The sequence below is a fragment of the Molossus molossus genome, unplaced genomic scaffold (genome assembly GCF_014108415.1).
Source record: "Molossus molossus isolate mMolMol1 unplaced genomic scaffold, mMolMol1.p scaffold_m16_p_23, whole genome shotgun sequence".
Lineage (NCBI taxonomy): Eukaryota > Metazoa > Chordata > Mammalia > Chiroptera > Molossidae > Molossus > Molossus molossus.
The window spans coordinates 9,731,337-9,749,120 of NW_023425359.1; the positions used below are offsets into that span (position 1 = coordinate 9,731,337).

Here is a 17,784-nt window from a genome sequence, read left to right on the forward strand (position 1 = left end):
TCAAACCGGCAACCTCTTAGTGCATAGGTTGACGCTCAACCACTGAGCCACACCGGCCAGGCACCTAGATGTTCTTTTAATGCATTATCTCATTTGGTCCTCACTGAGAAACATGCAGCACAGGTACTATTCTTGTCCCTATTTTACAACTGAAGAAATTTAAGCCAAGAGACAGTTTAGTAAGTTGCCCAAAGTCATGTAACTGGGAAGTGGTAAAACCAGGACTTGCACCCAGGTTCTCTGACTTTAGAAATGGCTTCCTTAATAACTAGAGTTGTTGGGCCATGTGGAAGTTATATTAATCAGCCATTAATTTATCATATCTTTATTCAGTATTTACCATATACCAGGTTAAGATTTCAAACATGAATTAACATGGGGCTGCTTCTGGGAGATGAGGGAGCTGGTGATTAAGCCAATAAGGTGTCTTGGGTGCAGTGAAGCACTGTCCATGGGGGAGCCAGGGGAACATATAGAACAGCGAATACTAAGCAGGACGGGAGAGGATCATGTACAGTCACTGTGTGAACTGCTTTTCATTTGTAGAAGAAGAAAAATAATGATTCACTAATCAGTATACCTTATACTGTCATGTTTTATTTAATCACAGTAAGAAACAATTACGTGTTATCGCTCAGTATTCATAGATTGTTGGTCAGACAGCCTGGTTACCCATAGTTTTAAAAGGGTAGAGCATATACTACTTCATTTTACCTATGTAGAGTCCAGCTCATTTTTATAGACTGTCTTGGAAAAGATGTATTATTTAACTTGGCTTCCAGGTATGTGTCTTCCCGAATTCTCAAGATTTAGAATTCCAGATGACCACGCGATTTCAGACCTGTCCATGTACAACTACATAGAGGTGAGGGGAGGCTCTGGCTCCGTTCCATGAGATCATTCACTGACACCTAACAAACGTTGATGACAAAGGTCTTTAAGAATGGGTACAAAAGAACACCCACATATACACACACAGCTTTCCTTGCACAGAGGTGGATTGTGACCATGGAGACGGTGACAGTGACCCAACACATCATCTCCATCTACACTTCAGTGGCATATAGGAGGTAACAAAAATGACGTTTACTAGAGCTAGTAATATGCTATTTTAATGAAAATATAACTTCAATGTGTTAATATGATGAAAAGTCTAAGAAATGGCCTTTCCACTCTTAACATTACAACCGCACCCTTAGAGTAGCTTTGAATATCCTTTGGGGTATTGCACACTGAAAACAAAAAAAGGAACACCAAAGCAATTTGTGGTCAGAAGATGAATAATCTGAAAAAAAAAAAAAAACATAATTCCATTTTGAGCCAGTCACATGATAAGCTCACAATAAATTGTTGTGGTTCTAGTTTTAAAGTAATCCAATGAAAAAAATTTACAAGATAAATTTAAAGAAGACAGAGTAGCTGTTTTCCGTCTTTTCTTAAGACAGAAAGTAATAAAGTGGACCTCAACTTGAGCAGAGTGGTTTTTTATGTGGGGAAGTTCTATAAAATACTAAAAGGCTCATTAATGTATCTTCCCTGTGTCTTTAGAAGCAAGACAGCTACAGCCCAATAATTGTCTTGAATATAGAGTAGGTTTAATCAGATATATGATTAAACAATATTCCAAACCAATGGGGAAGCCACAGAAATTATTCAAATCATTGGGTTCACAGATTTGGTGCAGATCCAATTAAACAAACTGCAACCGAGTTCCCATACTGACCTCTAAACAAAATAGAGTTTTCTAACATGTTTAGTATAATTACTCTAGCTTTTCAAGGTAACATCCTATACTGTTGAGAATTCCTAAAAGAGATTGGGAAATAAGAATTTATCTGACTACTTTGTGTCTGGCTTTGCGATGAATAAGAATAAAGAGTATTAATAAGTTGTGGTAAAGACATGAAGGTACTTTATTCGAGGTGTTCTTTAAAACTCTTGCATTATTGCAGATGCGAGCACATGTCAATTCGAGATGGTTCATCTTCCAAAAGCATCTGGTGAGGTTTCTTCATGCTGTCATGCCATCTACCTTTATCCCCCTGTACACCATGGTAAGGTCTGAGTTTAAGACTTTTCCTCGCTTTAATCTTCTGTTGGGCCATTGAAGAATACACAGAGTGCTCTTTAAATCTTCTTACAGGTCACGTTTTCTAGAATAAGATACCATGAGGCGGTGCGGCGCTGGCATTGGCAAAAAAAGGTTGGGACAGACTCGTGTTTTTTTTGTTTTTTGTTTTCTCCATCTGGTGTGCTGAGATTCATACTGTTTTGCTTATGTGTATGTCAGACAAGTTCAGAAATGATGCGACAGACATGAAGTGCTTGTCTGCCAAATAAAAAAAATGTCCTGGACACACAGAAGGCAACATGCTTACTGAACAAAATTAGAGGCAGGGAGAGTGAGCCTTGGAAGAGAAGATGATCAAAGAAAGAAATGGGTGCTAACTCTACACTTTTTACTTTATTTTAACTAAGTGGCGTTTCGCTTTTTTTTTAAGCAATCGACTTTTGCTTCAAGCAATACTCGTGAATTTAATTCGTAGAACTGCATCAAAATGAATCACTTAGAAAACAATCGAATTCCAATGCAATGCTATACCACATGCAGCTGACCTAGAGAAGCCAGTAAATGGACATTCGGATTCCTCATCCTCCACTTTGGAAAGTTTACAACTTCATTCATTCAACCAATTGTTTTTGGTTTTTTTTTAGTGTAGAGACTAAGCTGGGCGTGGTGATGAATAAGAAATAGTCCCTGCCCTTCACTTGGCGCGGGGACTAGTGAGAGGAGGGGACAGTTGCAGTGGAAAGGCACACACTGCCCCTGGAGGAGAAGGGGAGTGGGCCAAGGCACCTGGGAGCTAAGGAAGGCCCCCACGTGGCCAGAGTGGGAAAGGCAAGTCTTTCAAGGGAGCCGGAAGGTAGCAAATGCCTGTGAAAATGACTAGAGGAGGAGCTGCAATGGTAAACAGAATCTTCAACATCTTTTTTTTTTTTTTAAATTAGTAAGGTATGATGGACATATAACATTATATTAGTTTCAAGTGCACGACATAATGATCAATGTTTGTATATTTTGTAGCACGATCACCACCTTCTCTCGGACGCTTCGTGCAGGGTCTGAGCAGGGAGTTGTTTCACACGGTGCTTTATCCAGGCAGAGGACACGGCTCTTTCTCTAAACTGTGGGTTGTTTTTATTTAATGGCTGTACAAAGGTTGACTGCTAGGAATTCCTTACTCAGAACACATGGGTTCCGGTGTTTCTGGACAGAGAGAAAGAAGCGAGAAAGGGAGAAAGGGAACACCCAAATTCTTGGCCCTACCAGCCATTGCAAGACCGCTAATGGTCATGAAATGAAATTGCTGTTGTGGGTTAAAGAACAGTGAGGAAGTTGTATACTCTTTGGTCATTTAAGAATAAAATCTATTTCAAGATTTAACCTCTGGACAAATAATAAGTGAGTTCTTGCTGTGTTTACAGGTGATAAAAAAAGGATTCTTTTTCTTTGGAACACTGATAGCCATTGGTAGCACCTACCTGCTTGTGCGCTTCATGTCGCCGACACCCCTGGACTACTTGAGAAGACCATGGGACTGGGTCACTGATTTCCGGAACACAGGACATGTTTCACTTCAAACCCCGTGGAGTAGTCTCTAGGACAAATCTCCAGGGCCATTAGCGGGTGACAGAAGGTCCTGAAGTAGCAAATACACTTGACTTCTCTACAACCAAATCTAAGGATCAAAACCACGTTTCCCACAGTCATATTTAATTCACTGATCGAAGATGTTTGTCAGCTTAGAATTAAATCCACTGTAGAATGTCTGTGTGTTCACTGAGACATTTTTTTAGATGTCACCACTTCAAGCTGCAGAAGCAGCTTCCCCACAACACTATGCTTACGTCACGTCCTTCTAAATATGAAGTGCACTGACCAAGACCTCTTTCACTTCCCAAAAAGTAAGGCTGCAGAGGCATCGAGGAAGACACTGACCACACTTCTTTAAAGGACCCTCAGTTACTGCACCTACACACCCTGGCAGACTCTTTCTTTTTTTTTTTTTTTTTTTTCCAAATCTTTATTGTTGGATGTAAAATGTATTACAGATGTTCCACATTTTTCCCCCATTGACCCCCTCCTGCCCACTCCCGCCCCCCTCCCACCTTTTCCCACACTATTGTCTGTGTCCATTGGTTATGCACATAAGTTCTTTGGTTTATTTCTTCCCACACCCCCAACCCCTTTCCCTTTGAGGTTTGTCAGTCTAGCAATGAGTTTGTGCTTCTTAATCCCTTCACCTGTTTCACCCATTACCCCAACCCCCTTCCCAACTGGCAACCAATAAAATGTTCTGTGTATCTATGAGAATGTTTCTGTTCTTCCTGTTCATTTTGGTTGTAGATTCCATTGTTGATAGATATGTATTCATTGCCATTTTGTTTGTTCATACATTTTATCTGTTTCTTCAAAAAGACCCTTCATCATTTCATATAATAACGGTTTGGTAGTGATGAACTCCTTTAACTTTTTCTTGTCTGGGAAAGTTTTTGTATGTCCATCGATTCTAAATGACAGCTTTGCAGGATAGAGTAATTTTGGTTGTAGGTTCTTGGTTTTCATCACTCTGAATATTTCTTGCCACTCCCTTCTGGCCTGCAAAGTTTCTTTTGAGAAATCAGCTGACAGCCTAATGGGTACTCCCTTGTAGGTAACTAGCTGCCTTTCTCTTGCTGCTTTTAATATTCTCTCTTTGTCTTGAACCTTTTGCATTTTGATGATGATGTGTCTTGGTGTGGGCCTCTTGGGGTTCATCTTGTTTGGGACTCTCTGTGCTTCCTGGACTTGTATGTCTGTTTCCTTCACCAAGTTAGGAAAGTTTTCTGCCATTATTGTTTCAAACAGGTTTTCGATTTCTTGTTCTCTCTCTTCTCCTTCGGGCACCCCCAAGATGCGAATGTTGGCACGCTTGAAGTTATCCCAGAGGCTCCTTACTCTATCCTCATTTTTTTGGATTCTTCTTTCTTTTTGCTCTTCTGATTGGGGATTTTTTGCTTCCTTATATTCCAAATCGATGGTTTGCTCCTTGGATCTACATACTCTATTATTGAAGCTGTGTAAATTATTCTTTATTTCAGTTAATGCCTCCTTTAATTCTAACTGTGTATCCATGATTTCTAACTGGTACTTTTTTATGCTCTTGATGCCCTCCCTAAGTTCACTGAGGTTCTCGCTAAGTTCATTGAGCATCCTTATAAGCAGTATTTTGAACTCAGTATCTGTTAGGTTGCTTATCTCCCTTTCGCTTAGTTCTTTTATTGGGGTTTTGTTCTGTTCTTTCATTTGGGACCTGTTTCTTTGTATCCTCATTTTGGCTGCCTCCCTGTGTTTGTTTCTGTGTATTACTTAATGAGAGGTATGGGGCTTGCTGAGACCCAGTGCTGCTCGTTTGAAAGAATTTAGGAAAAACCTGAAGCAGGATCCAAGACCGGCCAATCCTATTGTTAAGCAAGTGGCAACAGCTTGAAAGTTGGGTGGGGTGGGGCGGGGCCGCAGGGAGTCAACAGGGCGGGGCTACCAGTGTGAGCCAGGTTGCTGGAGTCCCAGATATGGCTTCTGTCTGCCGCCCCCGGGAAGGGCTCACCAAAGGAACAAAGGCCTCTGACAGCACGTTTGTCCCCGAGGAAGCCCCCTGTCCAGCTCTCGCTCCAGTGCCAAACAGCTCAGTTCTTCCCTGTGTGTCTCTGGTGCCCCTCGAGCTGCCTCCCCTCTGAGCTTAGAGGGAGAGAGTCCGATAAGTCCGTGCGCGGGCCCTTTAAGGAGCTGCCTGGGGCTCCAGCCGCCTCAGCCTCCCTGAGCCTCAGTTCCCGCTGGTTTTTCCAGCCAGAAGTTATGGGGATTCTCTTCCTGGCACTGGAACCCTGAGCGGGGCACCTGGTGTGGGACGGGGACCCCTCAGTCCTCAGGAAGGACCTTCCCAGCCGCGGGATCCTCCTGATTTTTATCCACCACGCTTGGGTGTGGGACCAGCCCGTCTCGCCGCTGCGCGCTCCGGCCGCTGTGCGGCCGCCCCCCCTCGCGCCACCGCCCCTCCTACCGGTCTGAATGTAGCTGCTTTTTTTTTTTTTCCTTAGTTCCGTAGTTGTACGACTTCCATTCAGCTTGATTTCAGGCGGTTTTGAATGATGGTTGTTCTGTAGTTTAGTTGTAACTTTGATGTGGTTGTGGGAGGATGCGATACCGCGTTTACCTACGCCGCCATCTTGACCGGAAGTCCCCCTGGCAGACTCTTTCTTGTAAACATAAGGTCTTGCGAAACCCAAAGAAAACTCTGAAGATAAGGGGTTAATGATGGCCTTGGGAAACTCAGAGGAACCATGAGAAAAAAGAGATTAATAGTTGCCCTGACCTCTAACAAGCTCCTCTCTCCCCTTCTCTGTATCAGCCCCCCTTAACGATGCCAAAAGCGGCACCAAGAGAATGTAGTTTTTTTCTGTAGTTTGTGCCTTTAAAAGCAGGCAACAAAGAAGGCAGGTTGCTGGGATTTGGGAGATCCTCCCAGCCCCCCCACCCCCTCGGTGTAATAAAGTGCTCCTTACAATTCGGCTCTGCGTCTCACTGACACCTTGCAACAGGACAAAACAGAGATCACAATGGGATTGACTTAACACCTGGGAATAAATATTACAATTTACCTAACATGTTAGTGGCACTTTTCATCACCTGGATACAACTTATCTAAGCCCAGGGCTCAGTTTCACCTGATGGAAGTAGAACAGTAAATGAGGACTTTGGGGGCTTTCTAGAGAGTTCGCAATGAGTCCATATTATTTCCCAGTCTTTGAAGGCTAGGAAAGTCTATTAATGCCAAGCTAAGTGAAGGACACAAGGGCTGTATTTATAAATCAAATATCTACATATACAAGAGAATAGAAAGGAAGCAAAGAGAGATGGTATTTGTATAAACAGGAAGCCATATTTTATTCCATTTCAGACTTTTAGAAACAACTTACTAACTTATTTTTGAACTACGTGCTGAGGCAAACCAGAAATAAACTGACTTTTAAAAGTTTGTTCAGTGAAAATGTTTTCTTTGGTTCTTGCCTCTTCGATAGGCCAACTGAATCATTCAGAAGTCTTTCAAACACAATTCCTTATGAAAATGCAACACTGGTAGGACAGTGATCTAAGAAATAAATATTAGGCAATAAAATAAAATGGTTCAGTGTTACTCTTCTAATTGTCAAAGAAATGCTTGAGGTTTAATAATCCATATGTAGTCCAAACAATGACTCATGGAAAAATGGCCTCTATTAATTATCCAGTGGATTGAAGAGCAATAAAAATTAAATAATACATTTATGAGTACAGTTCTACACTTACTTTCATCCCCCTTCCAATGTAAATTTGTTTTGTTAAAACTCCTTTTTTAAAAATCTAGCACTCTTGGCAAAATTGTGCAAAATTATGAAAAGGAGAGATGATCCTGTTGTGTTCATGTCTGAAATGATAGATGGAAATATCTATCTGGCATCAACACAATCTTGACAACGTACATGCTCTGCTCATGTATGATTGCCTACACGCCATGATCACCTTAAAATTCACCACCCTATTTTCTGGGCTGCATTGCTTTAAAAAAAATATTGAATGTATTGGGGTCACATTGCTTAATAAAATTATATAGGTTTCAGGGGTACAATTCTCTAATATATCATCTGTATATTGTATTGTGTGTTCAACACCTCAAGTCAAGTGTCCTTCCGTCACCATTTATTCCTCCTTTACCCTCTCCTACCTCCCCCAACCCCCTTTTCCTTCTAGTAATCACCATGCTGTTGTCGGTGTCTATAAGCTTTTTTCCCTTGCTGAATCCTTTGGGAGAGCTTTTTCACCCAGACCCCCAACCCTGCCCCACCAGCCCCACCCCACCCCCACCCCACCTCTTGCTGTTTGGTAACATCTTTCAGAGCTTACTGAGCAGCACACTTGTCTGAAGCTCCTCTTTATCATGTAGAAAGTCTTTTGTTTTAGATAAAGTTAGGGGTTTGATTCTCTTTTCATCCTAGAACTGTCTCTGATACATTTGATTGAAGATATATATATGTATTTTTTTTCTGTTAATCCTCACCAGAGGATACTTTTCCATTGATTTCTCAGAGAGAGTGGAAGGGAGGGAGAGAGGAGGAGAAAGTGAGAAACATTGATGTGAGAGAGACACGTCTATTGGTTGCCTCCCACATGACCCCAAGCATGTCAGGGATCGAACCTACAACCCAGGTACATGCCCCTGACCAGGATTCAAACCCATGACCCTTCAGTCCACAGGCCATCGCTCTAACCATTGAGCCAAACCAGCCAGGGCTGATTGGTCAAACATTTGACATGAGTCTGAATACAACCCAACACTACAGGAAGAAAATTCAAGATCTTCTTGCTATTTCACACCTGTGTATGAGATAAAGTTATTTTCACAGCTATGTATTTTTTGAGAAGACTGTGCTATGTGCCTTGGAAAATAGTAATTTAAAAACTCTATTTAAAATGCAAGTTTCCCACCTGTTAGAAGCTGACGGTGCCAGATGCCTATCGTGTACCCACATGGTTTCTCACTATGTAAAGGACCCATTGAATGAAAAGAAATGGTCCAGTTTGATTGCCCCCAGAGGCCAGAGAGCATATGAGCAATTCAAATTTTCTTCCAGGCCACAAAAGTTTGGTTGATATTACAGAGAATGGGGATCCCAAAACAGTCCTCACAATAGGAGTCTCAAAGTAGGGTTCCATTGACGTTCCCATCTTGCCTTACCGTTCACATCTATTCTCATAAAGGTCGTACTTGGATCACATCAGCCTTAGGTTTGTCACTGTCATCAACTGATAGTGATTCATCGCTGGTGATGATAAAAATGATGGAAGAAGAGTTAAAAGTCACTCTTTTCTTTGGCCTGTCACCGTCTTTCTGAGACATGACAATGGGTCTGATCTGCAGCTCGCTCCCCGCTGTGGGTAGGTCTGTGGCTGGCCTCTGACACCTCAGCAGTCGGAAACACAGCAGTTGCAAAAGGGATCTTCGAAACTGGGCAGAGAGAAAATAAAGTTGAATACAAGAAAATGTGGCCCCTAATCTGGATTAACATTCAAGAAAATTCATTTAGCCCTGGCCAGTTTGGCTCAGTGGTTGGAGCATTGCCCTGCGGACCAAAGAGTCCCGGGTTCGGTTCCCACTAGGGGCACGTACCACAAGAAAGAAAGAAAGAAAGAAAGAAAGAAAGAAAGAAAGAAAGAAAGAAGGAAGGAAGGAAGGAAGGAAGGAAGGAAGGAAGGAAGGAAGGAAGGAAGGAAGGAAGGAAGGAGAGAGAGAGAGAGAGAGAGAGAGAGAAAGAGAGAGAGAGAGAGAGAGAGAGAGAGAGAGAAAGAGAAGAGAAAGAGAAGAGAGAAAAGAAAAAGAGAAAAAATTATTTAATTTGGGTGGCTCTCTCCTATTTATGACCTGATAGGGGTGTGGAGTTAGGTGGTCATACTCAGATCTACCTAGGCAACCCTGCAGCTTTGTCTTTTAATTATAATTCTTCTTAACTAGACCACATAGGAATGTTTCAATACCTATAATCTCCACAGATTCAAGTTGCGTGAACCATCTATGAGGGAAGCTAGATTTGTTTCTTTAAGAGATTTTGAAAAAAAATTCACCCCACAAATCTTCAGTGAGCACTGTGCTCTCTAGGTGACAGTCATGTGCTACAATCTGGGGATACGGTGGGTAGCACAGATGGACAAGGCCGTTCCTGGCAGAGAAAGCAGAGAGTATGATGGACTCACTAATGTTCCTTTCATCAGATGAAAAACTTTTTCTATCAAGATTATGAATCAGCTGGAGCAAAAACACTACAACAGAGAGTGCTAGTGTCTACCAACACCACTTTTCTTCTCTCTGTCCTGGGTACAACACAATTTCTGAGCCCCTTTCAGGGGCTCCTTCTTGCTCTTCCCTGTCTATAAGACCCTTGGAGGTCAAGGTGTGAAGTTGGTCACAACCCACACTCCTAAGTGACTGAATGGAACAGATCCCGTCTTCTCCACAATGAACTGTGAACTTGGATCTGAATGAGCAATGAGCAAGCTTTTCCTTGTTCATCCGCTGACATGTTGGGGTTTTTGTTACAATAGTCAGTCTATCATGACCAATAGAAGATGTAAATAAAAAGTTAATTTAATTCTTATCCCCTTTGCTTGGAGTAATACATGGACTTTCCCAGATCAGGAAATATCAATAAAAAGTATAATAGCTACATTGATATCTATCTTCTTTAAAGCCCATTTATATACAAGTTAACATGTAATTTATACACACTTTAAAATATTTATTTGTTTGTAACTTTTCTTTTTTTTTTTTTAATCCTCACCCAAGGACATTTTTCCATTTTTTGTTCAGATACAGTGGGAGGAAGAGAGAGAGAGAGAAACGTTGATGTGAAAGGGACACATCGAGTGGCTGCCACCCACACGACCCAACCAGGGCCAGGGACAAACTGCAACAGAGGTACGTGCCCTTAGCGGGAACCGAACCCGGGTCTCTCTGGTCTGCAGGCCGGCGCTCTAACCACTGAGCACACCGGCCAGGGCAGTTTGTAACTTTTCTGATTCACCAATGTATTGTTTGGTGTGTGTCGGGTTAAGTGCTAAAGACACCGTATTATAAGTGTTAAATAGAATATGTATGCCCAAAAAAGTATTTCCCACATAAATGCTGAGATCCTTGAGGATAAGGACCATCTTTGTTTGTTTATTATGTCTCTTAGACTTCCTGTTCACAGTGTACTCCCGGCAACCAGAAACATCAGGGCCTTATGGGAGCTTGCTAGAAAGGCAGAACCTGGGCACTCAAGCGTACTAAATCAGAATACGCATTCTGTACAAGGTCTCCGGGTGTGGTGTGTGCATGCGAAAGTTTTCAAAGCACTGACTTATAGCCCATTGCCCAGTGAAAGGGCACAGAAGTACTGTTAGTTAAAGCAGCTAAATGTATTCTCCTGTTGAGGTGGTAGTCTTTAAAACACGGAGGTCTTTACTCCTTCAGAAAATGAAAGTTACAATCCAGCTCACTAGAAAAATTCACATATAAAAACTTTCAAAAAGTTTTACAAACAGTTTCAGGGGTTCCAATGGCTCTCCTGTTAGGTTCTAAAACACTCCCAAGTTAAAAATCGTTGGCTTCAAGGAAACGGACCAATAGAAGGCAACGGGAAAGGGGGAGGAAGACCATCCACGTAAGGAGATTGAAGCCATAGGAAAGAAATTCATGGAGAGGGTAAACCAAAAAGAAGGGAAGACTTGGCAGTGAGTATTATGAAGTTAATATAGAAGTGCCCCCTTCTTCCAAACTCTTCAAGTATTAGAAGTCAGAGTAGTTATTTTGCCTGTTATTAATATGACCTGTTACTTAAAACTTCTAATATTGTAATTTAACCATTTTTCATAACGTTTAAATTCTCTGATCTTTACACTTTGTAACTTAGAGGCTCAGCTTCTTGTCAGTCCTAATGAGGGCCCTCATAGTCATGACTGAGAGCCATTTAGTCAAAACGACAATGGTGTATACAGAAACTGATCATAGATTTCCCAGCAGATCTAGAGGAAGTTTCTTGAGCAAATTCACCTTAGCTGCATATTGGCCATGGCATAACATGACCCAACCAATCATGAACAGTGCCCATGACCTCAAAGTGAGGAGTTACGAGTATGGGCTTTTGGGATTCATGCAAACAAAGTTCAAACCCAGCCATCAACACTTCCTAGATCAGGCAAGCTATTGAACTTCTCTGAACATCTTTAATAATCCATAAATAAAATAAAGAAAACCACCAGTGCCTATTTCATGCAGTTTTTTTTTTTTAAATGATAATAGGTTTAACCTGCATAGTACAGTACAAATTTTAAATGTACACACTCGCTTTATTTGCTGTGTTCTGAAACCAGAGCCACAATTTCTCCCAGGTATGCCTGTATTATTAACTTCTGCTGTGGCTGTTGTTAGCACTAGACATAAAATGTGTCCTGATGAATTAATTTGAATAGGATTTTACCTAACAAGCATGAACCTCCAATGGCAGAATTATCATTTTTGTTGGGAATATCCTACGTTTCTTCCTGAAGCCTTTACTTGCCTGTAAAACTTTTGATTTAGGTTTTTTCCATGGAAGCTGCTCTGAATTATTTCAGAAAACGTATTATGTATTTCAACAACCCCACCCCAGGGTGAAACAATCAGTTGATTACAAAGCTTACCTTTCTGATCATGAAGATATAAATGAGTGGGTTATATACAGTGCTTGATTTAGCAAAAAGATAGGAGACAACAGACATGGTAGGAGTGACCAGGTGTCCATGAACCACCAGGAAACAGATCACAATATAGGGCATCCAAAAACTCAGAAAGCTGAATATCATAACAAAGCACATTTTGGCCACTTTCTTTTCGTATCGTAAAATCTTGATCACTTGAATTGTCTGAAGATCTTCAACACAACGAAGCTGAAGAAAGAAAGAAAGAAAAAGAAAGAAAGAAAGAAAGAAAGAAAGAAAGAAAGAAAGAAAGAAAGAAAGAGAAAGAAAGAAAGAAAGAAAGAAAGAAAGAAAGAAAGAAAGAAAGAAAGAAAGAGAATTAAAAAGAAAAGAACAATTTTTCTTTGTTGTTTTTATCATCGATATTCAGACTCCGTTCTTGGCCCCACCTTAATAGAAAGAGAACTGAACAGGACCTTGGGAGGCTGAGTTCTGACCCAGGACCTGCATTGGGGCCCAGCCCTTCCTCTCTCAGAGCCCCAGTCTCCTCATCTTTAGTGTAGCACGATGAACTATATAGTCTCTGAGATCTTTTAATGGTTTTTTAAAAATGTTTTCTAAAACTGCAAATGATGCACGTGCCCTTAGTGGGAGCCAACTGTGGGTCTCTCCAGACTGCAGGCTAATGCTCTAGCCGCTGAGCCAAACCAGCCAGGGCTACTTAAAGAAGTATAAAGTGAATTGTCCAGTCACTAACAGACCACCTAAAGGACTTGAAACATGGAAGACAACTTCTCCACAGTCCTGGAAACCCTCACGGAGGCGTAAGCATCAGATTCTCAGAGCAGGCAGCGAACACGCGAGTCCGGGTTCTGCACGGGTACCCTGCAGCTGGGCTTGATGGCAACTGATTTCCCAAGTGAACTCTCGCGGGAACCACTGGGCCTCCCAGGTCGCAGCTAAGGACCGTGAAGTGGGATTTGGTGAGGAACCTGCGATTGGTTTCGGTGGGCGTTTGGTTGTAGGGAAGAGCGCTCGGAAAACCTAGGCCCCGCTCCTTTCAAACCAGCACATCTGCTCCTAGTTTGTTCCATCAGACCTAGTAAGGAGTAACGGCTTACGTTCAAAAGTTCTTTGACAAAATTCCTCAGATAAAATGTTCTTTAGAAGTTCCTCCTATTATTATTATACATGTGTTATTAAGGTGAAGGGGAAAATATTCCCGTACACCAAAATATGTTCTTAAGTAAAATGGTCATCTCTGACTATACTAAGCTCATTCTGCTACAAAAATACAAATGCCTTAAATGTTGCTTTTTAAAAGGGTACCTGGCATATGTTGATATTTAGTATGTAATTTTAAACTGGGAAATTTGTTGCATTCCAACAAACTCTAAGGGTTCTTTTATTTCTAGCATTATTTTGAAAATTAAGGAAAGTTTTCCAAATAAGTTAGAACATGTACTTATAGTACTTAAAAATATATCTCAATTATTGATACTATCTAAAATTATATTTAAGAAACTAGATTCTTATTACAATCATATATTCATATGGACAAATAATAGAAGATAACATGGATAATTAAAATGTCTTTTCTTTCTTTTTTTCTTTCTTTCTTTCTTTCTTTTAGAGTAGAGGGACTGGACACAGATACAAAAGATAATTTCTCTTTGGGTTTTTCCTCTCCTTTGTGGGATCTAAAAATTATTTTTATCACATAAACAATCATAACCTATACACACATACTTTTCACCTTTTCTCACATATAATTTTCCTAAACATTACATAGACCATCACTCCAAAACAGAAATTGAGCAAAGGTCTATTGCCTATTAACCAAAACCTTCGCAAGACCCAGATGACTCCCCTTAGATTACGATTAGGAACTGTCTGCAAATTTGGTTACCGGGCTCTAGGCCTCCCCAGAGACTTTAAGTCTGCCTACCACAGAAAACCCAAGTTACCAGACAGGCTATCTGCACACCTTCACCACTTCCCCTTCCTATACCCTCTGTCTGCTTCTCACTCCAAAAATGGTCACTGATGATCTATGACATGCACATACTGTTCCAGCTATAGGTGACTAAATAAGACTGGTTCTCTACTCTTGAGGAATTAATTCACTATTTGGTGAGGGGGACAAGCACACAGACTGCTTTGGTAAGTGATACATGCCATGGGCGAGGTGAGCAGGGAGGGCTACGGGAATACATATATAGGATGGGTGATCAATTCAGAGATGGGTTCGAGCAAGAAGATCCTGCGCTTAGTCTTCTGAGGTGAGGAGGTGTTTGTTCGCCAAGGAAGGAGGAGAGACAGAAGAATGTTCCAGGCAAAAGAAAAGTGTTAAGGCAAAGAGGTAAAAGAACACATGTCAGGTTCTAAGAACGACAAATGCTGCAGTTGGCTGAACCCTTAGGTGGCAAAAGGGAGGGTGTGTCAAGAAATGATGTTGGACAGGCAAACTAGAGATGGCCATGCAGGACCTGGTAGTCACACTCAGGGACTTTGTCCTTAATCATAAAGGCAATGGAACCGCTAAAGGATGTAAGGTAGACAGTGACATGAGAACATCTGTATTTGAGAACAATTACTCTGGTGGCAATATGAAGGAAATGGACTAGAGGAAAGCAAGAAAAAAGGAAGAATAACTAAGGTCCTTTGGAATTGTGTCTGTGGAAATAGGAGAGAGGAAAAGTGATACATGGAAAAATATTTGAGATTGAATAGATGAAAATTGATAATTAGCTATGGGGGAAAACAAGGATGAAGAACAAAGATCATTCTCTAATTTCTGGGTAGCTAGAAATGATGACCATTAACTGAGAAAGGGAACGGATGAGTAGCAGATTTGGAGGGAAAGATGACCAGTTCATCTTCACACACGTTGAATTTTCTTTTCTTTTTTTTTTTAATCCTCAACCGAGGACATTTTTCCATTTTTTGTTCAGATAGAGCGGGAGGGAGAGAGAGGAAGAGAGAGAGAAACATCGATGTGAAGGGACACATCGAGTGGCTGCCACCCGCATGACCAATCAGGGCCGGGGACAAACTGCAACTGAGGTACGTGCCCTTAGCGGGAACCGAACCCGGGTCTCTCTGTACCGCAGGCTGACGCTCCAACCGCTGAGCCAAACCGGCCAGGGCACACACATGTTGAATTTTCCTAGTCTGTGGACTACCCAAGTGGAAGTGTTTAATAGGCAATTGACTGTGGGAATCTGATAGAGGTCAGAAGAACAACCTGGATCAGAAACAGATTTCAAAGTCACCAAGCTATTGCTAGGAGGAGACATCCTGGCAGTATAGGAGATTGTCCAAGGCCAGTGTGGAGCATGAGGTGAGAGCTAAGCATGGAATGCTGGGGAGGCCCACAGAAAAGAAGCCCTTGAAAGAGCCTTGAGAAGATGGGCCAGACCGTCAGCAACAAAGGTAGGAGAGAACCATGTCCTAGAAACAGTGGGAGGGGAAAACACAATTAAGGGGAAGCTTCCACCAATGCTAGAAGCCTCAAATACCACAGATGCCAGAAAACCAATGGAAATAGAAATGTGTCCATTGGCTGTAACCTTTGGGAGATCACTAGTGACCTTAATGAGAGCTGATGTACACGACAGTGTGGTAGAGGAAGGAGGTGCCAATTTGCAAAAGACTGATGAATAAATACTAGGTGAATTTACTAAACTATAAACTCTTTGAGACAAGGACTATGGCTTATTCATTGTATCATCAGAGTTTAGAAAATGTCTTAGCTTGTGTTCCTATAACAATATACCATAGACTGAAGGCTGAAATTTATTTTCCACACATCTGGAGGTTGGAGAGTCTAAGATTAAGGTACCAGCAAGGTAGGTTTCATTCTGAGGCCTCTTTTCTTGGCTTGGAGATGGCCACCTTCTCTTCGTGTTCTGACATGTGCGGAGAGAGTGAGTTCTGATCCCACTTCCTCTTAAAAGGGCACTAATACCATCACAACAACCCTACTCTCGTGACTTCATCCAACACTAATTAACTCCCAATGTCCTCATCTCCTACACTATCACATTGGGGGTAAAGTCTGCCATATACGAATTTGAGGGGACACAAGTATTCAGTACACAACCGTAAGTAATTGATACACTTGAAATGGTTAGTAAACATTGGTCAAATAAATTCTTGTTGAGTGATGATGTCGCACCAAAAGCCACCAATGGTTCTTTGAGTTAGCAGCAAGGGGGGAGAAAAATACAGTGGTAACTAGAGGTAGTTCAGAATATATTTTGCTTTTGTATTAAATTAACATAGTTATATGCTAAAGTAAAGAGCCAGTAGTACAGGAGAGAGAGAAGATGTAAGTGAAAAAGAAAATTATTACTTAAGAGAGGTCCCTGGGGCAAAAGAATGGAGGGGGGGGGGGCAAAAGCCAGAACTGAGGATCATTTTGGTCCTGAGACTTCTCCCTTCACCCTGTAATTGAAGAGAGGGGTCTAAGAATGAGTGCAAACATACAGGTTCACATAAAGGGAGTTGAGGAATTTCTTCTTTTTCTTGTTGTTGTTGTTGTTCATCTTCACCAGAGGATATTGTTTCTTTTGATTTTTAGAGAGTGAAAGGGAGGACAGGAGAAGAAGAGGAGAGAGAGAGAGAGAGAAACATCTATATGAGAGACACATCAATTGGTGGCCACCCACATGCGGAGATCAAATCTGCAACCCAGGTACCTGCCCTTGACCAGGAATAGAACCCCTGACCCTTCAGTGCATGAGCCAACATTCTAACCATGGAGCCACACCAGGCAGGGTGAGGAATTTTTATAATGACTCTATTTTTCCCAATAAATAAGAAGCATGGTTGTTGGATAAGAATTCGGTCACAGGGATAGTAGTAAGGCAAGAGATTAAAATGAGAATTGAGAACTTGTAATAAGTAGCGATTGTGTGGAGAGAGTGGATCATCTTGCCATCCCAAGACTTCTAGACACTGTTGAGATGACATCTGTGTGTGGACCTGAGAACATGGCGAGGTTTCCCTCTGGCTCCCCTTCTAGTTTAATTACACCACAGAGAAAACAGAGTTGCACTGATGCAAGGATTTTTTTTTTTTTTTACAGAATAGATGTGTGAGAAGAAAACTGGAACATGGAAATGGAGGGCAGTGGGTCATGATTTAAAGTGATACCTGTGGCTGAGTTTGATTTAAAAACAGGTGAAAGCTAGAGGGTTTGGCAGAGTGAGCAAGACACAGGAGAATTTTGATGAAAGAGGAAACGGGAAGGAGAAGCACTGAGTGGGTGAGGAAAACACGTGGTTGACGTGAGACGCTGGGCCGTGGAGGGTGCCCCACACTGTGTTACTTCAGACGTCACTCCACGGGCACCCCACAGGAAATCTGCGTGTGGTCAGATCCTGTTCTTTGGGACTTGAAAGTGATGTCCCGACAAAATCCCTACGCTATTCTCTAGCGGGTTTATGTGACCTTTGAGTGAGTAAAATGATGGGAAGTATGGAATTCCC

General features: G+C 41.7%; 2 protein-coding genes across 2 annotated transcripts in view; one reads left to right on the forward strand and one right to left on the reverse strand.

Annotated features, from left to right (window-relative positions):
* KMO (kynurenine 3-monooxygenase) overlaps window positions 1–3,683 on the forward strand; it is a 46,784-nt gene extending 43,101 nt beyond the window's left edge. Inside the window, exons 12-15 of the mRNA XM_036277759.1 lie at window positions 783–865; window positions 1,953–2,054; window positions 2,144–2,203; window positions 3,487–3,683. Of these exons, the coding sequence (XP_036133652.1) occupies window positions 783–865; window positions 1,953–2,054; window positions 2,144–2,203; window positions 3,487–3,663 (422 nt within the window). The 3' untranslated portion in view covers window positions 3,664–3,683. The remainder of the gene's footprint in view (window positions 1–782; window positions 866–1,952; window positions 2,055–2,143; window positions 2,204–3,486) is intronic.
* Window positions 3,684–8,587: 4,904 nt separating this feature from the next.
* OPN3 (opsin 3) overlaps window positions 8,588–17,784 on the reverse strand; it is a 45,718-nt gene continuing 36,521 nt past the window's right edge. Inside the window, exons 3-4 of the mRNA XM_036277502.1 lie at window positions 12,293–12,538; window positions 8,588–9,083 (exon numbers count right to left, since the gene is read on the reverse strand). Coding sequence (XP_036133395.1) covers window positions 8,829–9,083; window positions 12,293–12,538 — 501 coding nt within the window. The 3' untranslated portion in view covers window positions 8,588–8,828. The remainder of the gene's footprint in view (window positions 9,084–12,292; window positions 12,539–17,784) is intronic.